This window comes from Tyto alba, unplaced genomic scaffold (genome assembly GCF_018691265.1).
Source record: "Tyto alba isolate M040663 unplaced genomic scaffold, T.alba_DEE_v4.0 Super-Scaffold_45, whole genome shotgun sequence".
In the NCBI taxonomy this organism is placed as follows: Eukaryota; Metazoa; Chordata; class Aves; order Strigiformes; family Tytonidae; genus Tyto; species Tyto alba.
In genome coordinates, this window is record NW_024881321.1 from 4,417,633 (window position 1) to 4,444,575 (window position 26,943).

Genomic DNA, 26,943 nt, shown 5'->3' on the forward strand with positions numbered 1-26,943 from the left:
CACACCCCCACACCCACGCAGCCCGGCCCCCTCTCCCGCGCCGCCGCACTTCCGGCGCTGCCGGATGACGCCTTCCCCCGCGCTCGGCGAGCAGGCCGCGCCTCTGGGCCAAGCGTCGGGCCCTGGATGTGACGTATTTTTTGTGGCGACGGCGGCGGCGGCTGGCGGGACCCCACGTGGTGCTGGTGGGAGCTGCTGGCGGAGCCGGGCGGCCGCTTCGGGCCCGCCATGAACCCCTTCCCCTGGTACCCGCCGCCCCCGCCGGGGCTCCCCCCGCCCATTTTCTGCCCGCCGCCCCCCTGGGAGCCGGGCTTCTGGGCTCCCCCCGCGCCCTACCCGCCGGCCCAGAGCTACTCGCAGCCGCCCGAGGCTTACTCCCAGCCCGCCGAGAGCTGCCCGCCTGCTGAGAACTACCCCCAGGCCGGGAGCTACCCGCCTCCAGACAGCTACACGCCGCCCTCCGCCTGGTACCCGCCGGCCTACGGAGAGCAACCGCAGGGCCAGCACGCTGGTGAGGGGCGCGGGGGGAAGCCCGGCCACTCCTTCCCTTCCCTCACCGGTGGGGACCCTGAGGCCCTCCCTAACCTTTGAGGGGTGGAGGGCTCCTCCTCCCTCCCAAATATAAGACCACCCCCCACCCCCCCCCGCGCTGGTCGTGCAGCCCCAGCTCGTCTCTTTCCCCCTCACCCTCCAGGCTCTTCCCCACCACAGCGCACCTACCGAGGTTGTAGGGGGTGTGTTTTACCAGCTATATCTAGAACTGGCTTTATTTATTTATTCATTTATTTATTTATTTATTTTGAAGGTGGAAACGGCAATTTCTATCAGAAATGGCAAGGCGAGCAAGCACCTGGGTTTAGTAAACGTTTTCCAGAAGACAATAACAAGCCAAAGGTATGGATGGGGGTCCCCAGCACAAGAAGGACGTGAACCTGTTGGAGTGGGTCCAGAAGAGTGCCGTGAGGATGATCAGGGGGCTGGAGCACCTTTCCTTTGAAGAAAGGCTGAGAGAGTTGGGGTTTTTCAGCCTGGAGAAGAAAAGGCTCCAGGGAGGACTTATTGCTGCCTTTTAGTAATTAAAGAGAGCTTACAATAAAGATGAGGACAGGCTTTTTAGTAGGGCCTGTAGTGACAGGACAAGGGGCACTGGCTTTGAACTGAAAGAGGGTAGATTTAGGTTAGCTATAAGGAAGAAATTATTTACTGTGAGGGTGGTGAGGCACTGGCACAGGGTGCCCAGAGAAGCTGTGGCTGCCCCCTCCCTGGGAGTGTTCAAGGCCAGGTTGGACGGGGCTTTGAGCAGCCAGCTCTAGTGGAAGGTGTCCCTGCCCATTGCAGAGGGATTGGAACGAGATGGTCTTTGAAGGTCCCTTCCAACCCGAACATCATTCTATGATGGTGGCAGTCGTGTGAGACTTGCCCCATGATACTACAGAGACCCCATATTCTTGTCTAACATGCCTGCCCTTACAGGAGAGCAAATGTATGACATCAGCCTGCAAATCCTGAGACCACTGAAAGTAAAATACTTTTCAACCAAATTCTAACACAGATTTTCTTTAGAAAAGCTTTTACTATGGTGATGCCAGAGTACAGAAATTATGTTAGCTCTCTGTAGTATTATCAGGACCAGACAGCCAGGTCACCCTGATGTGTGTAGTGGGAGAAGGAAGGATCTCTGCTGACCTCTGAGCTCCTACATGCCATGTGAGAACAGGCATGGTCTGACTTGATAGGGAAAAGACTCAGGGCTGTAGCAGAACTCTCCTCTCAGCCCTTAATAAATCTGTGCCAGCCTGGTGTGTTTGCAGAAGCGATAACTAATGGAAAGGTGGTAGTGGAAAGAGTTGAGTGCAGAGTGCTTTGTTTGAAAGAGAAGTGATTTGACCTTCGCTTTCATGTTATGTTAGCATTGAAACTTTTGAGACATGTTTTAGTTGATGGCTTTATTCACAAAAATGCTCTTGAAAGTGTTTCGCTCCTAATTAAAAACAGGGATAACTTGTAACTGCAATCTTGAGATTATTTTTTTGTTTGTTATTGGTTTTGTTTTTTTTTTTTTTTTCAGACCAAAAAGAAAAAAGAGCCAGTTTTCTCTCATTATTGTGATACCTGTGACCGTGGCTATAAAAACCAGGAGAAGTATGATGAACATATTTCACAACATAAACAGGTTGATGAATTTGGCTTGTTTTATTTACACTTTGATGTTTAACTTTGTCTGATAAGTACTTAGCTGTAGTCATTCTTTGAATGAAAGACTTAGCAAAGAGATTCCAGACCTACAAACAGTGTTAGTAGGGGATTTTTTCTGAATGTTGTGTGTAGAGGAGGTCTCAGTTGTATTTTTGGTGTTCTTGCTGAGGTAATCTAAATGGTGGGAATGAATTCACTGACATCAGTGTAGCATGTAAAATTTTCGTGTGAAAAGACTTTATGTGGAAAACATTTTAAAATTCCACTCCTTTACTGCAAAGAAGTATTAAAATTTGAAATTGAAGAGTCTTGCAAATCTAGCTCTTAGGTTAACTTCACATTATCTCCAATCATCAGATAAGTTGACTTCACTGGTTGTGCTAAAATCGGACTAAATTTAAAAGTACATTATCCTTTCTCACTGTATTTACAATCACATTGTGTTAAAACAGCGTTAAACAGGTTAAATTTAAAAGTTCTGTATAACTAACTGTACAGGCATCTGGCACTGAGTTTGTCTGAAGTGTGCTCAGATGCTTGTTTAGAAGTTGTTTGCATAACCTGGTGTGTCTTAAATTTACCCCCTTATCTTGCAGTGCACAGAAGAAGGCTGCAATTTCAGCGCACATGAGAAGATAGTTCACATACACTGGAAGAACGTAGGTATCCCCCTGGACCTGAAATCTGAGTCTATGCAATCATTACTGTAGTTCCTTTTCTCATTCCTCAGAGGCTTGCCCTCATTCTTCTGGAAGGAAAACATATCACCTTTGGGTAGAATCTGTTGTAAGACTATATTGTGGTTTTAAATGTGTTAAATACTGTGGGGTTTTTTTTTAGTGGATTCAATTTGTAAACGCTTTATGCAGTCTCACCACTTTTGGAGGTGAAAACAGTGTGATACTACTATAGTTGACAGAATGATATTTTTTTATTTCTATTGTGGGTTTTTTCCTTCCCCTTTTAAACAACTATGCAATACTTTTTTCTTAGGCACATGCACCTGGTGCTAAAAGAATAAAATTAGATAGTCCAGAAGAGATCACTAGATGGAGAGAAGACAGAAAAAAGTGAGTAAGACTTTGTGACCTGTGAATTTGTTTTGCTGTATTTTCCCTGTGTGATCATTAGATGAATGCTGAAAGGCACATGCTTGCTGTTCCTGTTCCTTTGACTCTGCAAAACTCTTGCAGTAGTGGTCTGTGTCAGAATGCCTGGGCCAGGAGGATGTGAGCTGCAGAGACTGATGATTATTAAAGAAGGCAAGATATCAACTGAGAAGGAAGCAGCTTTCCCTGATGTTTGATGTGGTACCCCAGGTTAGGTGAACGACTCACTTCCTTTTAGCCTGATCACTGAGACCTTTCAGGTCAGAAATGTGTGTGTGTTTGATCGGTGGTTTTTTAATAGCTAAGAAGTCAGTACTGATTATAATTTTAATACATCCTGCTGTGTGCAAATTTCCACAGCCTAAGTTGTCCCAGTAGACCCCAATGGGGAGCCTTCTAGATTTTTAAGAACTTTCTGCATTGGTTGATGCTTCTCTACTGAAAGTGAACGGAATCCATGAACGGTGCTGTCTCGGGTAGTCTAATTTGCATTGTACCTAGATTGCAATGTAAAGTTTAATGTGTAAGCAGTATTTCTCATTATTACTCGTTATGTGAGGTGGTACAACTTTTTTCTGTTGACCACCATTGAAGTGTTTCAAAATTCAATCTGTACTTTCGTAGACCTTATCCCGTTGATTTTTTTTTTTTTTCTCTGAGTTGAACAGATAAAAGTACCCTTTTCCAGCAGGTAAAAGATACTATTGGCTTTCCTCACCTCTGTTCCTGAGTTAGAATATAGTCTTGCGAGTGATCAGTAGACAGGTTTTATTTCCATGAGCAAGAGTCCTATATCCAGAGTGGGAAGTGATACAAATTTAATTTCAAGGTCATTGGTAATGAGGCTGTGTACTAATCACCTGTTTTGGGTTTTTTTAAATGAAAATAAATCCAGTTGTCTGATGCAGTCTTACTAGCTTGCATTTATGCTAGAAAGCAAAGTTAATGCATTCTTGCTTTGAACCTGACTTCCCTTAATAAGTTTTTACACAGTGGCTTTATAAAAAAAAAAGTGGAATGTATGGTAGGAGATCTTTTTTTTATTGCTTCCCATCACTTTTTGCTGTATTGAAAAGCAAAATTTTCCCTCATGTAAGTTCATTCTTGCAATTTTTAACTTTCTTTTGGACATGGTCTCAGTTTTTTCTGCAGATTTCAGAAAAGCAGAGGGAAGTCTTATCACTACGTCAGCATGTCACGTCAGTCAACTGTTGCTGTCAACGGTTCATTTTTTACAAATTAAGATAACCTGTAGTTTCCTCTTTTTAGAAACAGCTTTTGTTGATACAAAAATTTCTTCTATGTTTAAAATGCCATAGGTAACCAGGCAAAAATTGCTTGTGATCTGTGCAAGTACAAAGTTGGTGCTAGATTGGTTTTAGTTCCAAGGTTTCCTTTTACTCAAAAGATACTTGAGGACTTGGGTTTAATTTGCTCTCAGTGTACATACTGCCATCCTTTTTGTTTTCCCCCAACCGTGATACTTAACCAGATCTTTATTACTTATAATATGAAGCGTTAACAGAGTTAGCAAAACCCAAAATGTCCCTAGATTTGTCTGTCTGGTGGCCTACACTAACAGTAGCTCCAAGGGAAAACATGAGTACTTCTGTGTAGAGTCTTTGCTACGCATTTTCAACCTTTCATACTTCTCTCTTTTGGGAGGTGTGTGGGAGAGTTCCTGTCTAGTGGCTCATGCTAAATTTTAAGTGCTGAAATTATGTTTAAGGTATGTATGTCAGTACCTGCTAGGACATTAGGGAAGCAGGAATTAAATGTACAACCATGTGTTAGAAACCGTTTGCTCAGTGAGTGGCTGCTGGGAGTCAAAGCCACATTTATCTCCAGTTTATTGTAAGGATGATTGTCTGCCTGAGATTTTTTTTTTTCTGAGTTTCTAGAGAATCTCATGGTGGGGATACTGGGTTTTGGTTTTGTGTTGTGGTTTTTTTTTTTTTTTTTAAGATAAATATAATCTGGCTGTGGTACAACAATGCTGAAAGCCTTTGTTCACTGCAGCACAGTGAAATCAATGGAAATCAATTCTTGTAGTCATGACCACCAACCAAAACAGGCAATATGCTATTAGGACCTTCCAAGCGAAGGCCACTAGATGGAGTAGTGCTGTGGTTTATTTTGGTACTTGGGTCCTTCTGTGGGCATCTTGTTTAGCTATAATGGATGGGTATAGAATGACTACCTGGCTGGCTTTTGCTACTCTTTGTACAGCAAGGAAGCTGAACTAACATCCTTTTTTTTTGGGTTTGTTTTTTTTCCTTTTTTTTGTTCCAATGAAATTGAAAAATTAAAAAAAAAAGGGGGGAGGGAGGGGGAAGGGGAAGAGAAACCCAGCTGAAACTTTTATGAACCATTAATTGGGTCACCAGCAAAGCATCAGTTTAGTACTAAAGGTCTGTTGGTGACTTACAGTAAATACTGCATTGTACAGAAAAAAAGGACACCCGAGGGAGTCTGAGCTATTAGGCAGTTCTGATTTATGGTGACAGGAAAAAGCCTTTTTCTTTCTAGAAGCTCCAGTCAGAGCTAAGAATGAATCTTTTTAGGTCATTAGTAGTTTGTTTCCAATTAGGTTGCAGTGATTTAACATGTGTGTTTCCATGCTGCGTCCGTAACATTTCTGTCTTGCTTGCTCTTTCAGCTGTTGTAAATAATTACTTACCAAGTTGAGTTTTTTCTTCTTAATTGCTCAATTGTGTAGCCTGCTTAAAATTTTTTAGAAAGAGCCTGTGTTTTAAAGTGCAGCCTTACTCATGTAGAGGGAAGAGAAGGAGGAGAGCTGGTAAAGAGAAAGTACCTCTGGATGAAGTATGCTGGGTCAGATTCTGTACGATGCCCAGTTCGCTGCTGCAGCCTTCACGTCTCTGCTTACCTAAAAGACTACTTAATGGTTTGTGGCCCATTAAACCTCCTGAGCCAGGCAATCTAATTAAATGAACAGCAATAGAGATGAAGTCCCACAGGATCTCAGGGTTTCCCTGTGTTTTGCAGACAGATGGTTGTGAAGTCTGACATCAACTTTGGTGATTACAGTTACTTTTTTTGTTTTGGTTTGTTCTGTTCCTTCCAAGTGTTGAGAAATGTGCTGTTTTCAGCATATTTTTTCTTAAACATGAGCTTAAAGGGAGTTATCTACAGTGCATTTCCTTAATGGGTCAGGAGGAGTTATTGTTGTCTTCCCTTCTTCCCAAGTGAGATCTGGGTCCTGCTAGACCATCTGTTTCTAACCAACTCTTCTTGAGCAAAGGTTATTAGAGAGAATGTGGCAGGGCTGCTCTGGTGTTAAGGTGAATCATTAAACTTACTTCTGCTTAGGTCCTAATACAACACTGGAGGATTTTCTTGACCTTATGTATTGCTTGTAAATTCTCTCCCTCCTTTCCCCCCTTACCTTAATCTGCTGGGGTTTTTTTGTTCAGTTAAGGATTGACTGCTATATTTTGTTGCAGTACACCTCATAGGCTGAGTATGTGTGTGATGAATGAAGGCCATTACTGTCAACCACACCACTTTTAATTTGTGGTTTTCTAGTTGGATAATGATAATCCTAGAGTAGCTTGGAATCCTCCCTAGTGTTGCATTCGTAGTAGTTAGATATACAATAAGGAAAAAAGTTCTTAGCACCTGGTAAAAGTAGAGAAGATGAAGCAAAGTAAGTAGGAGTGTGTTAGTAGATCAAGGTAAACAAAGATACAATAAGTTTACTTAACTGCAGGGATAGCAATAAAACTGCTTCAGCTAACATATGGTAAAATCACACTAGAGATGCAGTGCTTGATTAAATGCCTGGGAGCCTTAACACAAGATTTTATCAGCTTTTGTTCCCTTTGGGCTATCCGTGTCCCCTTTGCTGTTGGTTGTTGTATGCGATCAAGACTAGCTCAAGGAATTGTTGAGGCAATTTGATCACAGTGCTGTTCATATAAATAAACTTGTAGAGCTCTCAACTCAGAAATTCATTGTGTAAACTGCTATAGAAACAGGTCTCTTCTCTGTTAGACTTTGGCAAAGCTTTGTTTTTCCACCACTTGCTAAGAGCTATTTTACTGTGATGTTTATGTGAGCAAGATAAAGTACACTAGCCTATGAAACATGTATGACTCTGGCTAGTGCGCGCATTTATTGGAAAAAGAAAAAAAAAATCTGTTCACTGAGGCACACGTATTACTGATTATGCTCAGTGTCACCATTCCCTGCCTCTGGACCTTGTTGGTGTATATGTAATATACTCAGCTGGAAAAACAGTTTGGATTATAGAAGTGTCTATGGTTGGAAACTGCAGCTGCTGTGAAATGGAGCTGCCTTTTTGGGCAGTACTTGCTCCTTCATGAAATCTGCTATGCCAGACCACCACATCCTGGTTTAACTCCCTCTTTTACAATAAGTTGCTTATGTTCATAAAGCCTTTGTGGGGACTGATGACGCTGTCACTCTGTATTTAAGCTTTGACAAGTTGCTTGTGGGACCTAAGTTCTGGACTACTTCTTCTACTTCAGTGGTACTTGTAGGTAACATTTTAAGAACTTCATTTTGTTAGGGGAGGAGGGGGTCATGCCTTCTGAGAAGGATTCAAACCCAAGTCAGCTCATTGGATTTTAACACATGGCCTTTTATGTGGAGAGATTCAGTATAGGCTCTTCCTTCAGTATTGTCACACCTCTGTTCAGTAGCAGTATTCCTAAATTTAGCCTTCCCGAATAAGAATTCTCTGTATAAAAAAAAAAAAATTAAAAAAAAAAATCCTCTCTTCTTGATTTTTTTGACCTCTCTTGAATACTTTGTGTCTGTCTTTAGATAGTGAAGATTGTAAAGTCTGCCATAAAGCTGTACCTCGAGACCATAATGTTTCCATTATAGGCATCTGCTTCCACTTGAGTCCAGTTGAATTTTGCTGCCTCCAGGGGTAGATCTAGCTGATGCCAGGAGGTGCACAGACCTCTTTGCTGGGGTTGTGGTACCTGATGAGTTGCGGGCTTGCACTGGGGGTGGTACATTGGGGAGAGTGGGTAACTTTGGTCCACTTGCTCCTTGCAAGGATAACTGGGGTTGACTTGACCAGGACCCACTGGTAGGTGAGCCCAGCCTTGTCACTGCACAGCAGAGCACCCGGGGAGGAGTGAACCCAGTCTACCTTGTACCGAGGCTGGTGACCTGCAAACTTGAACGTCTCAAAGCTTGCTGCCCCCCAGGTTCTTAGATGGAGAATGAAGTAACAGATGCTCATTCACTCATTGTGAATGAAAAGAAACACTGCACGTGTGCTGTCAAAATAGGTATGTTTTCTGCATGAGGTAGAGGTGCTGAGAAAAATGCTAGTTAACATTTGAGAAGAGCTGGAGAATATAAACACAGCTACTACAGGTGCCTTCATATGTGCTTTTGCAGGCATACTCAGACTTAGGACTCGAGTTCTCTTTAGCTGTTAGTTACTGCCTGTGTCAACTGGAAGGGTGGTTTAGGAGAAAGCTGTCTTGGCAATGAATTGAACTGAAAGCATTTGTGGAGTCCATTATGGTGGCTCAGTGGAGGGAGTGGTAACTCGTAGGAATGAAAGTGGGAGGCAGTCATGTCTCAAATGTTGTGAGAGCATGTCTGAATATGTCCTTAATCAGTGTAACTACAGAAGCACTTTGAAGACGCCTCTGCTCAAGGATTAAGGGTCTTCCCTTATGTCTTAAAAAAAAAAAAAAAAAAAAAAAAGACAAGTTTGGGGCCCTTTTGAACATAACTACTTATTTTATATATATATATATATCTCCTGCTGTCAGCCTTACTCATGTGAAGGAAAGCACCTTATCTGAAAATTGTGGAGAGATTCCAACACAGGGGTCTTCGACAATGCAAAGGTCTTGAGATTAAATAATTAATGGCATGCTTGCTGTGTGCTGGCACTGTTATAACATGGATGAACAAACGTAGCTAACAGAAGAGCAGAGATAAAGCATCGCATCCCTATGCTTGCTTGAGCTGTATGGTGGATTTTCAGGAGAAATCCCATGAAAACAGACGTTGGCTGCTCGTGTTCAAATCTTCTTAAAGGAGGCAAGTTCTGTAGCGAGTTTAGGTGTGTCTCGTAGGAAATGCTTCTCATCTTTTTCCCTTGGTATGTCATTGAAGCTGTCTTGCATCAGTGTGACACTTAACATTCATGTTGTAAAATGAGGAAGATGCATGTGATATGATTAAATATTTAAAGAAAGATACATGTCCTTTTTGATAGCTATATATAGTGAGGAGCTGTTTGAAGTTTCTTGTTACTCCATTTTGATAGACTTATCAAATATTTATACTTTGTTTCTATCCAGAAGCTGGTGGGGGTGTGCCTATGTTTCTCATTTATTATCTTTATCTCAAATCACTGGGATTTAGTTAACTAATGTTTGCAGAGCAACTAAGCTGTTTTTGGTTTTTGAGGGTAATTTGCAGCAGGCTTTGCATGTTAGAACCAGTGTGGCATTCGGCCGTAGGAAGGGATGGGGAGGGAGGTGGGTAATGGAAGAGAGGAATGGTTTGGGAGATGGTTATAACAGTAGGTTTGTTTTGATCTGCATGACTTAGCAATTTTTCTTGAAGCTTGAATTGAAAAGGGGCAGCAGTTTTGGTGAACTAGAGGTCAGTGTGCAAGCACAATACTGAATATTGCTCGAGAGGAAACTTATGTGCATTTCCCCAGCTGTCACATAAAAGAAATCTTGCGCACCCAGCTATTCTTACAGCCTTTTTTTGATATTACAAGAACTCAGCAGTTGGCTTGCTGAAGGCATGTTGTGCCTTTTAAGATCATTCAAATACTCCAGTTGAAGCACCCTAAAAATAAAATTGCAGGACTGAATTGTGCTGTTAGGTGTAGTGGCAGGCAAAAGGTCCGTAAGCGTAACTGAACTGTTTGGCCATAGTTTGTTTGATGGTTTGGGAAAGCTGATTATGCCAATTCAGTAGAATTTTTTTTGTTGTTGCATCTGAATATGAACGCATAAATGCACTCAGGTTTCTTTTCCTCACCAATGCCTTTTTAAGAAGGAAAGCATCTGGTAAAATTCCATTAAATGTTTTTAAAATCTTACGTTTATAGAGGATGCTGGTTTGGTAAAGGGGGAATTGACAAAGTACAGTGAATCATTTAAGAGCCAGTGAATTTTTTTTTTCTCCCAGAAATTTTCCTACGTTGGCAAATATTGAGAGGAAGAAGGCGATGCAGATGCAGAAGGAAGAAAGGGGAGAAGTGCTGACTACACAACAGTTTGGGTAAGTGTTTTGAAACAAGCTTGTTACTTTCCTCCTAATGAGTTCGGAAGTATGCTCGCTTATTGTGATCTCCCAGCACTTACTGCTTCCACTGTACATACGATCTGGCTGCCCTTTTAACAGAGGACAGGTCATTTGACAAACTGCAGATGTAATGTTCTTTTGTTTACAGTGCTTCACAGTCCACTTCAGTTAAATTAAACAATAATTGTATTAGAAATCTGATGCTTTTCCTGAATTCTGCACTCTGGCTTTTTTGTGAAAACCACATTCTAGTGGCCGTTCATTAGATCAGTGTAACCTTGGCCTCTGGAAAAGAAATAATGGGGATGGAAGTCACGCAACATAATGAATCCACATAGTCTAATCCTTTAATGCCTGAAAATGGCCAAGAGAGATTTTAAGCAGATTTGTTTTACTCTCTCTTTTCAGATGATAGATCAATAATCGAGTGAGGAGGGGAGGAAAATTTAACTTTATTTTCATAGCTTAAGTAGTGCTATTTCTTTCTTCTACCATCCATCATCTTTATCTATCTGCTGCCTTTGTTCTGAGACTAATAACTTCCTTCTCTTGGATTTCTCTTTTCTCCCTTATATTGCGAATTACTTTCCAGTATGGTCTTTGTTCTTTTCTCTTCCACTCAGTGTCAGTATTATGTGGAACCAGCTAACTTCATTAGCTTTAGGGCCTGTGGGAAGACTTTAAAAAAAATTTTTATAATGATCCGTGCTCCTAGAAAATGACTAGTTTAAACTAGAATGACTGAGTTTGAAGGCAGGAGCAGACTCAGTTCTAAGGGGCTCTTGCTAAATACCATTTGCTGTTTCATGGAAGTAAACCTGGAGCTTGCCTCATTGTTTGTTTTTATAAGGCATGACAACAGAAAAAATAAAACAGCTTTACCATGATAAAGCTGTTGAACTAGTGCAGAATAGGGTTCATATCAGTCTAGGATAATTTGTTAAATGGTGACAAATCACCTTCACGCAGCATGTGCTTCAGGAGAACCAACGCTTATCAACCCCCTCCAACCAGTTGCCTTTCATGCCTTTGGAAGGGAGGGTTTATGAAAGATTGAAGTAAAACTTCCTCCAAAAGATATAAAGTTGCAGAAGTGCTTTGGACCCAAGGAGGCAATCCTAAGCATTAAGACTAAAGCCACAAGCGGATGGAATATTACGTTTGGAGGTTTTTATGAACAAGGATGAGTTTTGTTTGTCACGGTAACAATCAGTTTGGTGTCTAAAGGTTTATTTGGTAACTCTTGTGACTATGGGTCGGTTGCATTATGTAGTCTTAAATGTCCATCGGCAGTTCCATACTATTACATTTGTTAGCAACTATATGTGGAAAATTGTTTGGGGAAAAAAACCCTCAAAATTATAAATTGCTTGCTTTCGCTTAGTGACCTTTAGCTCTGGTTGATTTTTAGAAAGTTCTTTTTTCCCCTCCCTTCCTTGAGCTGCTAGCACTGCAAACGTGATGAACTGTCCAAAAAGCTGTCGTTTCTGCTTTGTATACCAACAGTAAAGATTCTGGAATTGCAGCTTATCTGGCAAATTTACTGATGCATGAGGCAAAAATAGAATACAGCTTGTTCTCTGCAAGCTGTACTATTAAAGCAAATAGCTAAGGAAGATTTAGAAAGGATTAGATACTTAACACTTCTGTGGCACTTTCCATTTGTGGTTCTCTGAAGTGCTTTGCAATTGCTAATTCTCAGCATCCCTGCATGTGAGATTAGAGAGGGAGAAGGGCCACTTTGGTAGTTTGTCTGGTGTCTTGCAACAGCTGATTATTTAATAGTGCATGGCTCTTTATCCCCCTCTAAATGGGAAGTGAAGAGTAGAATATCTTTCACAAGAGGAAGGCAGAAGGCAGATCCCAGGCTGATGTTTGCTGGGATGTGTTTGTGACCTTGGGGTTTCTTTCTGGGTGTCCAAGGACCCGGGGAAATCAGAACGTTGTTTTTAACTTTTGGTCAAGGACAACACCTCTAATTGAGCCTATATTTGCTCAATTATCTTCTAGGGTATACAACAACATCCTGAATTTAGAGCCTGGTTGTACAAATTCAGAGATGCAGGTGTCTGTCTAGATGGAGTTGAGTTATGGGAGTTAGTATTAGCCTCCTTTTGTGGATGAGAGACTGATGTGTAGGAAGGTGGTGGCTTGCCAGTTGTGCCACAGAAACACTGTGATGGATGATGTTATCAGGGCTCTGTTAGACACTGTCATGAACTGACTGGAGAATGAAATTAAATAGTTGCAGTATAAAGCCATTTTGAATGCTATGGCAGGCCCTGTTCTCCCTCAAGAAGGACTTAGTTAGGCCGGAAAGGTATGGAACAGAGGAATGTCAGTAACATGAACATTTCTGTACAGAGAAGTGGGTGGCTTGGAAGGGTTGTATGGTGGAGGTCTAGAAAAAGTGTGGAAGTGGTAAGAGGTGAAGAGAATGCAGTTACATGCTGTTTCTTGTAACTTGAGAAGGGTGGGGAAACCAAAAGACAATTTGGGACATCAGAGTGAAGACAAACCAACAGAAGTTCTTGACCTAGCTGCAAGATTTCAGGGATGTCAGACATGCACACAGCATCCCACAGCATGAGCTGCAAAACCATCCGTGTCTTGGGAGCATCTCTAGTCAGAGAGGGTCTCTAGGTGGTACATCATGGAAAAGTAGGTGGGGAGAAAGGTGACCACTTGCCCTGCTTTTATGCAGTTTTTTTTCTTTACTCGTACGTTCCGCTTGCTGCTTATCAGTGACAAGGTACCAGGTTAGAAGTACACCTATGAGGCTCTGCTTGCAGATGCAGAGAGAAGTTTCAGGAGGAAGCTCTTGCCCAAGTATGGTGTTATGCAGTTGACTAGGGATAATAGGACCTCTGCCATGCTGTAAGTGAGGCTGAGGGAGAGACTACTGAGCAGAATGAGCCATGGGGCTCATTTGGGATGGTAGAACTTGCACATCTTTTGTGGTTGTAATGTGCTGATGATTAGTAGCAGTCTTGTTTTGCTGAATTAAGTTTCTGTTGCTTGAAAATAAGTATTTTCAGGAAGCTTAGGTTGTCCCTTCTATAATTGCTTTTCTGTCTAGGACACATCTATTCTTGTATCTACAGACTTTGACAAGAGTTTAAGCTCTTCAGGTGCCTTCATATAAACATGTTGTGTGTTTATAGGATAACCTGAAAGATTATGGAACCGTGGAAGATAAGTGGAACCAGCATGCTGTGCTCTTCCCATATTTTAGGACTTGTTATTTTATTTCAGGTTTTTAAAAATCCATTGTCCTGATAGAAGTTTCCTTTATTCCTTTTCCATTGGAGTGAAAAAGATGATTGGCATCTTTTGCATGGCAGGAGTAGGCAGTCATTGCGACTGATCGTGTCAAATGGCTAAATGGGTTTAGTGCAGCAATATCCTCCTCTGAACTCTAACTGGAAAAAGGAGAATACTTTCAGCAGTGAAAGTATGCTTATAGTAGATGCTTCCCTTTTAATTCCACATTCCCCTCGTTTTGAATGTCTTAATTGCTTAAGCAAAGGCAATATTAGTTCACTTCGTAATGCGAAATGAAAACACTACGTCCTCACTTGGTAGATGATCAAGGAGCTTGCTTAGCCCATGTACCCTTTACCTTGTTAGAAGATAAAAGTTGTGAACTTCAAACATTTAGGTTCCAGCTTTGTCATATTGCTTTGCCAGTGAGATGAGCTGTGACTGCCTGTCTGGTCTGTCACCACACGTTAGCTGAGCTGGTGTAAGTCCTGGCATCGTGCTGTGTTGCTGAACTTTAAATGTGGGCCTGAGCCGTTTGGTTACATCAATTGATTTTATTCTCCTGTCTTGCCATTTGTATGAGCTTTGTGTTTCTATTCTCCAGCAAAATGAAGGGGATGTGGAAACCTCCAGAAAATGGAGAGAACCTTGGGCAGCAGGGGAAACAGAGGAGGAGACAAAGGCGTCCATTCTGGAAGAAATTCAGGAAAAATGGTGGCGATTATAATGTACATAGAACTCAAAATGAAGCCAAGGGACCAGAAAACAGCGTGTGTGGAAAGGAAGATGAAAACCAGCGTGCTTTGGCAGCTCAGCCATGCGTGAAGGACATGGACCCTCTTGGTCTTCTGGCAAACAGTGATGTTGGTAAGATGAAGGAATTTGGAGAACTTTTATTTTAAGTAGTACTGCTGAAGCAATTACTCACTTTTTGTGTAACTAGCAACTTCTGGGGAGAGCTGGGGATTTCCAAAAACAAGTAAACTCTGTCCTTGATTGAAAGAGGACTAACTATGCACGTATAAAATGGGAAAACTCTTAGTAGAAGATTTGTGCATTGATGCAAGGCTTTACAGTATTCTTGTAGAAGAATACTGGGGAGCCTGTTGTCATACTTATTTTTGTCATTGTTACCAACAAAAAAAGCCCAGGATTTCTGTGTTGTGGCTAGAATAGTGCCAGGGCCAACAGGGTCATAAGCTTGAAAGTAGTCCAACATCCCTGTGCCTAAAACTTCCACTTGGAACTTCCTTGGAAAAGGAAATTTTCGTAGAGAGAGATCCTGATTCAGGACATGGTCTTCTAAGAAAATTCCCAGTGTGATTATTGTGAAAGAGTGGGTCAGTGTTTTATCTAAAGGAAATGCTGTAAATCTTGCATTTCAGGGAGCTTCTGCCCTAGTAGACTTGGCCTAATATGGAGGAAACTGTCTCAGTAGACCAGAGGTCTTTGAGATACGCGTGTATGTCTGACTGGATTCATGTCTGCATGTGCTGGTAGGAGGAGCTAAAACTAGTAGACTTGGCTGAGATACGGTTCGGAGAGAAGCTGAAATGCAAAGTCACTGAAGAGGAAGAAAAAAAATCTGGTTTGGAAAGGCTGATACAAGAATGTTTAAGATACTACCAGCATTAAGCACTTCTACACAAGTTTGCTTGCAAGCCAAGTTGATCATATTATAAACACAGAGGGAAAATCTAGCAGACTACTTTTATGTCTTTCTGATTTTTCTGTGAGAATTAAGAAGTGTTAAATTTTATTCTGTATCATGAAATAATGCTTAATCTGAAGGGGAAAAGACGTTGGGAGACAGGGGGTAGGCGTGTTTTGGATTTGAAAAATAACCGTGCTGGATATTTATTTATCTTAGCTTTGTATGTTTTAACATACATGCTAGCTTTAAATCAATATTTAGCTAACAAAGTGAATAAAGTTTCTGGGCTCTTAATGGAGCACCTCAAGTCTATCTCTGTTTTAACAAGTACTTTACAGTAATAATCTTATTTTACATGTAATCTCCTGGTTAGGAATGCTTTTTTGTCCAAAACACTTAGCTGGGCAAGACAGCAAAGGGGAAGTGGTTTGGGCCATAGGGAAATGATGCTGTAGTAACATTAGGAAGTAGAGGAAAATAAATAGCATCTGAGTTGTTTTAAGTTTAGATGCTGAAATTTAGGGTTTTGGAAAAGCTGCCGTAAAGTTTGTGTGCAGTATTACATGTTCTGATGTAAATACTGTATGATAGTCTAAAGGATGTGGACTAATTTATGTTGTTAAGCTAATATGTAAAATAAGAAAATCTCTATAAAGCCGGAAGAAGAATAAAGTACTTCAATGATCGAGTTATTTTTAGAGGCTATCAGATATCTCTTTGTGGTTTTGAAAATAACAGTATTTAGAATGTGAAAACAAATGGATTTTCTTGTATGAGTTAAGTGAATTACTTAAAATGTCAGCATTTTTCTTTTAATTCTGTTTTTTGCTGTATTATCTAATTTACTCTTGATATTCTCCATATGTGTTCATTCTCCAAAGTATTGTTGCTTAGGTTTGGGTTTTTTTTTTTTGTTTTTTTTTTTTTTTTTTGTTTTTGGTTTGTGTTTTTTTTTTTTGTTTGTTTTTTTTTGGGTTTTTTTTTTTTTTGGTGAGCATGTCTTGTTTCCACATGCTGGCAGCAATATAAACACTCCAGCTATAACTATTTATAATAGAGTCATCAGTGGTGCAGTACTATTAGAATATGGCATGTAAGCTGATGTATACTCTAGCTATTTTTAGCAACGAGGCTAGAATGCATCCCCTGGAAAGATGTCTGATGCTGAGTTTTTCCTCTTGAAAACATAATCTTCAATTAATGGGAACAAGAACTCAGCAAGCCTATGCAATTTATTTGTTCCACTAATCTCTGCATGTTGGGAAACTTAAGTATGCTTAAATATAACTATATTTCCCCACAGCATCTGTCTTTTATTTAATGATAAAAAGTCTAATTATACCAAAGTACATCTAGTAAATTCTGTTATAATAGGTAGAAAAGGAATGTGGATCTTGCTTATTACATGTTATTAAAGCCAGTTGCAGTTTTTTATACTACTGAGAAATACAGTCATAACAAATAATAACCAACACAATGTAACTAAGTAGAATTAAAAAAAAAATCCTACAACTAAAGTCCATTATTTTACTGTATAGGTACATTTTGTTGATGTATCCAAACCTTTCTATCAGCAGCAGTCCTTTCTCCAGAGGGAATGTATTTTTTGCACAATGCATTTACTTAAGTTCTGTTTAGTGGCTAGTTCCTCCACAGTTAAGAAATCGAGTGGGAGATGAGAAAACAGAATTTTCCACTTGATTTATAAGCAGAAACGAGGTAAGATGATGAGCCTGCCAGGTGTAAAATTTTGAGGGATCTACTAACCAGAAACAGCCAGTTCTATTCAGTAGTCCATACCGCTTCGTCCAAATTTGTTACTCTCCAAGAGAAATTGTCTTCTAGTAAATGTGTTTTCCTAATTTGCTAAAAAGGGGAATAATTCTTTAAAACTTAAAGAAAATGAAAAGGCATCCAACCATAATATGCATTCAACATTCTGGACGAGAGAGAAGAAAGCAGCAATGAATCAAAATAACTTGAATTAAATGCTATTTTTGTAGTTGCTTAAGTATATGCAGGTGCTATGTATTTTCTATTAGAAAAATGCACTGTGTTTAGTATGAGCTTCCAATGTAATTGCAAATTGGCCTGATTACAAAATCAGTGAGAATCAGCCTTTCTCAAAGTAAAGAGGCAGGTAAGTAGTTTTGATAAACATCCGTGTCTTCATCTAAAAGTTGTTTTACCGAATGGCATGAGCTCTAATGAACCAAATTGCTGATGGTATATTAGAAGAGAGTAAACATTTGTGATTTCAAAATAAAGATTTTAAAAGTTTACTTCAGTAACATCTTCTTAAGAGGTGTGGGGCAGACTTAGACAGGGGATGGGAGAGGGCACAACTCTTTTTCTTTGTGAAAATAAGATGGCAAGTAGTCTTTTTCTAGAAGTCTCAAAAGGCTATTTTTTCAAAATGTTTCTAGCAGTAGAGTGTGTATATGTGTAAATATATATATATATATATATATATACACATACACACACACACACACACAGTGTTCACCTGAGAATCTTTCCAGGCTTTTAGTGCATATAGATCCTTTGTTTTAAACTAAAACCATCACAGTGTTGCATGTTTATTTTTAGGAATCTTTTTCGGTAGGGCTGTTTTCCTAGTTTCTCAATTTCAGCATTTTTGGTCCACTTGACACTTACCTTTCTGGTATTCTCTTTTGTGACAGTTGGAGGCTGTAATACCTTGTTTGCTCATACGTGTCTGTAATGCTCTGCATGGATTTAAAGTACGAAATGCTCTGAAGTACTGCTGAAAACGTATCACCTAATTTGTAGCCTTGGTTCTCAATGTCCCTTATGAGCTATTTTTACTATCCAAAAATTTCTTAAAATCTCACTTTGAATGATCCTAATTCTCCCTCCCCCCCCAACCCTGACTGGCTTTTGAATCCTTCTCTCCCACCCCCCACCTCTGCAGGACTAAATCCAGCAAGACTTCAAAACATATTATGAAATCCTGTCTCTCTCTTTACCTATACTTGATAACAAAACCTATAATTATGTTTGGTATGGGAAAAAAAAAAAAAAAAAACAAAACAACCCAAAAACACCCCAAACAAACAAACAAAAAACAAACAAACAAACAAAAAAAAAAAAACAAACAAAAAAAAAAAAAAAACAGAAAGCCCAAGCTTCTGTTCAGGAAACTTTTTGCTTCTGTAGTTTTGCTGGCAGGTGTGTAAACCAGTGGTGAGACGACTTTGCCATAGAATCTCTGTAGAGGATGGGCAAATGTGGGTTTTTTCTGGTAGTCCACGGTGTTGAGCAACGGTACCCACCATCGGGCTCGTGTAGTGGTGAGATGGGGATTTAGCAGCAAGGGGGGCTGTTGGCATGCGGGAATTTGGGGGGAAAAAAATCCCTGTTGCCTTTTTTCTCCCTGCAGAATCTGAAAAAGAAGAAGCAGCAGCCGAAGATGGAAGGCTGGGGTTGACTGTTGTTCCCAAGCAGGTCACCTCTGCCCTGAGTTCGTTGTCAGCCAACTACGGCAGCGCGTCCGACAGCGAGCCTGAAGGTACGTAGGAGCGCGTCCTCTGCCCTTCTCCACTTGTACCCTACATCACTGTGCTGGTGTGGACTGGCAGCAATGATAAAACACGATCACAAATTACCCTTCTTTGGGAAGGAGGCAGCAGAGGAAAGAGGGGCCTTCACCTCTCCTGTATTTAGTCCTCTGCTGTCTCCCATCCCATTGTCCAGACCCCGTGTATTTATAAATACGGCATTTATGAGTGCAGTAGCGCAGTGGCAGTTCTTCACGGCTGTGTCCCCAACTGCTGAAAGCTGCAAGTTATCAGTCAGGACCTATACAGTACTTAAAATTTCTTGAGAAAAAAACTTTTAAGAGAAATCAAAGGTGTTGTAGAAGAAAATACAACGTGGAAGCTGTGGCTTTCATTTAGCAAAGATGTTAAAGTCATGGTAGTTCAGTGGCTATATTGCTAAAATACTTGGATATGGAAAGGCCTTTTGATTTCTCGCCTGTCTGCCAGTGCTGTAATTCAGAGCTGTCTTTGTACTTGCTGATTTTTAGGCTTATGCAGCTGAAGAGAGAAGCTTGTTACGGGTTATGTGCAGGGATGTTTTTGCGGTCTGTGTACAGATCCTTTCCAGTTTGCTCTCGGTAACAGTGCGTGCTAGTCCTGGTGTAAGCCATGCATAAAGACAGGCTGGGAGGAGTAAAAAGATATGCCATTATTCTGCTCCTCTGGTTTCCATGTTCCTCCTTCCTCCCAGTTTTAAGCACTAACTGGGGTCACTGGGCGAGCCATTACTTGTTCCCTGTATGGTGATAGCTCCCGGTCCTGGAGGAGCACCCGGACAGAACACAGCATTTGTGCAGGCAGTCGGTGCACGGGGATGGCCTTGCCTGCTTGGCCTGTCCCGCACTGAATGCCTTTCCCCCCCTGCCAACCCTACAGCATACTTTGGAAAGCCTCAAACAGAGCTTCCTGAAAGCCTGGGTGGTTTTTCCCACCCCCCTCTCTCTTTGCTTGCCTTTTCTCAGCAGCTTGTCCTGAGTTGAAGGGGAGGGCATAAAATGTCTTTGGTTAGGGTGTGTGTCATCAGATTTCCTAAGCTTTTTTCCCCTTAGTTGGGGGAAAAAAATCAGCCTGTCTTCAGTCTCGCTTCAAATCATGTTTGAATAGTGCCAGGAAAAAGCTGTTATGCTCACCCTGTGAACTAATTTCCATGTCCTTAAGGGCTTTTTCCATAGAAGGCTGCTGAGTGTTGCAGTAAGACTTAAACTCTCTAGTATTTGGATTTTGCGCTTCTCTGAGTGTATGCATCAGTTTGTGGTAGAGAACTGCTGCTACTCCTGTTTTTTGCAGATAATTACCATGCCTTACTTGCCCTAGATGGCCTACCCAAAGTTACAAAGAACATCTGGTAGGCAGGGAATTGGAACTTGGGCATTCTCTGCCCTACCTGTATTGTGATTTTTCTCAGCAGCCAAATTTGCAGCAAGCTCTATATTGGGAAGTGGAAGCAATGTACTTTCTAAGTGATAACATGGCAGAGGTTTGAAAATCTCATTCAGCTCTTGCTACTTCTCTATTTCTTTTTTTGTATTGCAGAATTTAAATACCTTGTTTTCCTTTCTGTGAATGCTTAGAGGTTATTCTTTGTATTTTGAAAGAAACCCCAAACCAAACAAAACCCTCTCTTCCTCCAAGTAAACCTTAAACATCTTCATGTCAGGTTATGTGAGCAAGAATAGTACTAACGAACTGTCAGTGCATGGGGATATAAGCAAGTCAAAGAGGCTTTTAAGTTTGAGATGAAAGTGTGTTCTTTTTCTTTAAGAAATCCCTGTCAAGACTGCAACAAAAGCTGAGAAAGACCAGGCTGCGCTTAGAAATACGCCCCAAACTACTTGTGTTCCTTGGAGTCGAAACCCGAATCAAAAACGTCCCGAGTATGCAGGCACGACATTAAGAAGCTCGAATTCAAATGCACGTCCCCGCAGAGGGCCTGATAACTGGGGCAAGAAAACATTACCTCTCCTTCCGAAGCGCCGTCCAACTCTGCTGGAAATGGTAACAGCCTTAGTGCTAAAATAATTTCTTCTGTACAATAGTAGCTGTATTTGCGAGCGGTGCTCCTCTCCCCTGTGGGAAGTTCGAGCAGTCGGTTAGCAGGGGTCCTGTCTTAAAAATAGCAAAGTGAGTGTTTCACTCAGAGAAGGTGTAGATGCTTAAATAGACAAATAGAAATACCCCGGTGTTCCTTCAGGTAATGACTGACTTTGAGCAAGAGATGACAACTTAATCATGTGCCTAAAATGAGCTGCACAAAGTGTAAAACCTTTATTCTTCCCTCTCTCCTCCCTGTGATAGTATGCGGTAGGTTTTGTTTCTGTGTGATCCCATCAGCCTCATTCTGACCAGCTTTGCTATTCAGCTGCCTTCCTCTGATTGAGGAGCACACAGTTTTTTCAGATGCAGTCAGAGAGATCTTGTTGATGAAGGTGTTGGTGACCTTAGACTGTAGAGTGGCGTTGAGCTGCAACCTGCACGTGCATGGGTTTCTTCTCTGTAGGCATGTTTAGATCAGTCTGAGGAAGTGACAGCACTGGTACCTTGAAGAGCAGGTTGGTATCTCAGAAGGGTAAAAAGAGGTTTGTATAAGTGAGTCCCCAGTGTTAGGATTCCATTCTCAGTAATGGTGCAAAGCATCCTATTTGGAAGCTTAGTGGCTTGCTTTAGTGTAAACAAAACTTTGAAGCTTTTATTGCATTTAGTACTCAAAAGCAGTATCAGATAGGTGATCACCCTTGTGGTTCTGTAAATAACCAGCATAAAGCTCCCCCACACAGGGAAAACTTGCTGTGGACAGAACACAGGAGAAGGAATGGTGCCTCTGACATCAGGGCTCCAAAACAGCACAGGATGTTTAGGCAAGAGATACCTGATAAGGCACACCCCAAGCTGCAGATGTGGGAGAAATCCCTTGATAGTCCTTCTAGCACGTACTACCATTGCTGCCAAGAATTAAATCTCCTAGTGACTGAAAAGGAAGTGTTTGCCCTTTGTCTAGCTCCCTAAGCATGCAGTTGTCTTTATCTCTTGCTCTTCAAAGTTGTCAGTGATCAAAGCAGTGAGGACTCTGGAGAAAAAAAAAAAAAAAAGTCAGATGAAGTCCCATATGCTGCGAAAAGCTGGCAGAACATTGGAAGCCTGAATTGTCACTTGCCGTTAGAGTCCATTTTAAAAATTGCATTTTGGTGGGGTTTATTTGCCTTTTAATGTTGCTCAAAACTGCTGTTAAAGGATGTGTACTGTGGCTGTGAGTAACAGAGGAGAGCCTGAGATTCACAGGTAGGCTTCTGCTGTCAGGAATGGTCGGTGTATAAAACCTTGAGGAACCAAGGCTGGAATTTTGCAGTGAGTCATGGCTGGGAATTTATCAAAAAAGTGAGGAAGTAGAATTGCTAAGAAAAGGATGTTTTATCAGTGAAATGATGCTTTTTTTTAAAAAAAAAAAAAAATCAAAGGGGAGGTAGGAGAATGGTTGCAGATGCCTATTGGCAGTTATTCAGCAGTGAGCTTGGGCACTACTAAAACATGTTTATTGTAGCCATGCAGGGAGTAGTGTGTCTCTAGCCTGTCTGTATGCTGACAAAATAAAAAGCTGGTGTAGCATCACTCCACTGATACCCATCTCTGCATTAAAAAATACAGTACAAAGATACAGTCTTTGATAGGGTGACGGTGCCTCCTGTCTGTGCCTTTATTTGGCCATTTGGGAATTCGGCAGTTTCTCCCACTCCAGCAAAGATAACATCACTGTGCTGTCCGTTCTCTGCCCTAATGTTCGTTTCTTAGTTCAGACAGGAGGTTTCCAAAGGCCCATTTTAGGTGTCAGCTGCTTGTGACACCTCTTAGTAACTAGTCTAAATAGGAATATGCACACTTCAAAGTGGCTGGTTAAACCACTATTGAAACTTATAACGACAACAAAGCTCCTCTGTGACATTACAAGCAAAATTTAGCTAATCTTCTGCAATGTTAATACAGCTTTCCTGCAAATGATCAGGTAGTTACAGATCTAGCCACTTGCTTTAAACTTGCTGTTTGTTCAGAGTACTAGTTCTGCTGACACTCGCAATGACAAAAGGTCCTTCAACCTTCTGGCTGATTACTTATTTAGTTATTTTAATACCAAAATGAACTTAAGTGAGGTTAAAGGACATTAGGCAGGCCTCTAGCACTTTGATCAAGCTACTAGACTTAGGTTGGTGGATTATAGCCCAAACTAGTTACGGCTATTTAAATCCACACCTGATGAAACGTGCCCTTTCATTGTATTTATAAGTATCTTTTACTCATAGGGGTTTTGTAATAAAACATGCATGGGATATTAAATTACAGGTGCAGTATAACCTGGAAAGTGTAAAAGATGCTGACAGACTTGCTATCCTGATGTAATGGAGTGTGTGGCCTAGTATTATAGTCCATGATACAAGAATATTATCGTTCTGGTCTACAGTCAGATAATTGGGGGAGAAATTCATAATATTTAGGTATATTCAGTGACGTTCTCTACCCACCTGAGCAAACAGAGACTGACAGCTTAATACAAAGGTACCATCAGATTTGTCACCTTGTTCTACCTGCCTTAATGCATTAATGGTGCTAAACGAGCGGTATTTAAACGCGTACTTTGGGCACATGAGTGGTTTTCATCCTTTTCAGTGGTACAGTCGTGTGCCAGCACCACAGCGAGTCGTGGCCGTTTTGAGCCTCTACCACCAGAAGTGGTGTTTGACCACCAACCTGCGCTGCTCGAGCAGCCTGCTGCTGCCCAGAAGGGCAGCTCCCTCCTTGCTGCCTCATCTCTGGATGCCTGATCGACCTCTTCTCTCCTCTGCTGGGCCTTTTGCTGAGCCTCTTCACTTTTTGACACCCACGCCCCTCAAAAGCAACCCCAAACAAACAATAGAAGAATCCCCGAACGCCCCACTGCTTGCTGCTAATTGTCAGGTTCATTTTCTCCTGGCTGGATGAACTGATGCAATGAGTAGATGTGCTGTGTCTGGTAAGGCATACTCCCACTCTGCGTGCCCAGGACTCCTGTGAGAGAGCCACCTGTTTAAATTCAGAGATGTTCAAATTTATGGAGTAGAACCGTACACCTTGCTAGGCTAGTATCAGCTGCTGAGCAATAGAGGGAAATGTGCATCATCTTCTCTTCTTTCTTTCCAGCTACTGGCCCAGGACATCCGACACGAAAGGAATGTGATTTTGCAGTGTGTTCGCTACCTCATCCGAAATAACCTGTTTGGACTTCATTTTAAAACAGAACCACAAGCTGAAACAGAAACTGCACAGTCCTCTACAACTACAGCAGAGCCTTTGATGGACAGACTCGATGAATCTAATTGTTCTTGTAGCTCTGACCTTCAGTTAGCAGGAGGAGAAGAAGATGCATTATTAATAGCCCAGGGTGAGAAAGCACCCGTGGATCAGACTTCACAGATGGTTCACTTGGCAGATGAGGACACATGGGAAACCCCATCAATTCAGTGTGAAGAAGCACTGTCAGAGGATGTCTGTTGTGGACAGTAAAGGAAAGGCTCACATTTTCTACCTGACTGATGCTTTTTGAAAGACATCAGTATAACAAAATCATCATTAAAGTACATACTGAGAGCTGTTAAAACCACTTTTCTGATCTGTTCCGCCCGAGGTGGCCATTTCCTTGTGAAAACAGCATCCGTGTTGAGTAATTGCATTTCCCCATGGCAGAAAGACAGCCGTGGCACAGAGTATGACCTTCCCTAGAGCAGGTGCAGATCCAGAGCTCTGAATGTTTTCCGTCGTTACAAAATGTGTATCGGTCCATCACCACTTAGTGCTGTGGTAGGATGGATCTTCTCATGTGAAATCATGGTCTGGTGTGTCTGGGAGTATCTGAGTGTCCAGAAGTATTTCAGTGTACTTTTGAAATGGTAATTGAGTGCACATTATTTTTTTCCCTGGCTGTTACCGATACAATATATCGAATACAAATGTAATATATCCAATATAAAATGAAGAAATTAAATGGAAGATTTGACTGACCTGACTCTAAAAGTACTGCTTGTACCAGGAGTCTTCTCCTCTCTGCACTTATCTGTTAACTGACCAGAGAAACGGAAATGAGGGTGCAGACTGATGCAAGAAGCCTTTTTTTTTTTTTTTTTTTTTTTTAAATAAATGAATAAAGATACAATAACAGCTTGCATCAGTGTCAGGTTGCTGGTTGACATCAGGTACCCAATATGAAGCCATAGGCCTTAACTGCTGTTATAGTCGTTGCTTGAGAAATTTAACTCTTGAAGCAAACGCTTGGTGTTAAGAATATTATCAAGGTTTAGAATGCTTGCCAAGAGTTAACTGGTTTGTCCCTTTTTAATATGCACTGGGAATTTATGAGCTGGCCTTCTGGAGGAATTTTTTCCTTGGTACAATGCTCCTACAGCATCCAGGGATTTTTTTTTCTTAAGATTTGTACGTACATCCATATAGTGTTTTAAGCACTGAAAAAAAGCATCAGCCAAGGTTTAGAAACAAGTTTAGTCTTTTGATTACATTGTGCATTTATTTGTCAGAATCCTTGCTGAGGGCAGGCGTTAGTTTGTCACGCTAGCACTGAAAACGTGCCATGAAGTAATCTCTTACCAAAACCTCCAGTTCAGAATCTGCTGTTTCTCTTTTAGTCATGGTTAAATGTTGGAGTTAAATCTTAGGGACAGATTTTTTTTGTTCTTTGGTAGCAGCCTAGCCTTCCATTCCACCATCTAAAATACGGGAACTCACATGGGGTTATTTTGTTGCCTAATAACTGTATTTTCTTTCATCTAGTTCCTTAACTTGTGCCATACAGCTAATTTGTGGTGCATAGAAAAACAAGAAATAGTTGAAAATTCTGTCCCACTGCTCCACTATTTATAGCTACAACTGCATATTGTGTTTGTAATACACTGTCTAAATTTATGGAATTATATAAATATCAACACCCTTGTAAAAGTTGCATGTCTCAAGAATATATGTGCAGAATAGAAGCAGTGATCATAAACATTTATATTTCCAAGGCAGATGATTCATTCTTCCCATGATGATCCCACGAGCCATCTCAAATCTCACTGAGTTGCGTAGGGCTCTTACAGTTTTACTGCAATGAAAATACCAGCAAAGGACTAAGCCACAGAGATCTGGCATTTGGGCAGAACCCGATTTCAGAGTGGAGTGGTACCAATGCTGTTAAAAGCATGGGTAACAGCTGCAGGAAAAGAAATGAATGTCTTAGGATTGCTACTAAATTGCACTTTAAACAACCCTCATCATGCTTCTGTCCAGTTGATGGCAGAGCTTTCTTTGACTGTACACTCTGGACTTGTGCTTTAAAAAAAAAAAAAAAAAAAATCAAACCCAAACCTTTAATCTGAATTCTTTATACTGTTGTCATTATGGACTTAAGAATATTAAACTTTCACACAAAACCAAAAACTTTGTCAAAAGAAAATCTTTTAAAAGTATTTTGTGTAGCTAGGAAGAGGTAGGTTTCTTTTGGGGAAGATCTGTACATGGCTCGAGGCAGGAGTTTTAACCCAGGACTTGTTGCATACGTGCAGCATTGCTGCTGTTCTTGTAGTTAACCGTTTCTGCCAACTCCTGCAGCAGACACGTGCTGCAGTGACGTTAAACCCTGAATTGCAGTCTTGGTCAATGCATGGCAGGTCTTTGTCCCTTCTTCTCCCCCAGTTTTCTTTTCCTGTTCCAGGCCATCACATACCCCTTCCTGCCATTCAGCAACGTGCTTTCTTTGTACTTTGGATTCAGCCTTTAGATGGTAAAGCTGCCATAATGACATTTTCTGGTACTCTCAAATGCCTATAGGCTTCTCCGCTCTCTGCAACTGTCCTGTCTG

At 41.2% G+C, this 26,943-nt stretch overlaps 1 protein-coding gene across 1 annotated transcript; it reads left to right on the forward strand.

Moving 5' to 3' along the window:
- Window positions 1–74: 74 nt before the first annotated feature.
- NUFIP1 (nuclear FMR1 interacting protein 1) lies at window positions 75–25,230 on the forward strand. The gene is made up of 10 exons (XM_033006687.2): window positions 75–511; window positions 806–894; window positions 2,069–2,173; window positions 2,793–2,855; window positions 3,190–3,266; window positions 10,476–10,568; window positions 14,461–14,723; window positions 18,914–19,042; window positions 20,836–21,068; window positions 24,237–25,230. The coding sequence occupies exons 1-10, from the start codon at window positions 229–231 to the stop codon at window positions 24,597–24,599; spliced, it is 1,698 nt and encodes a 565-aa protein (XP_032862578.2). The 5' UTR covers window positions 75–228; the 3' UTR covers window positions 24,600–25,230.
- Window positions 25,231–26,943: the final 1,713 nt, after the last annotated feature.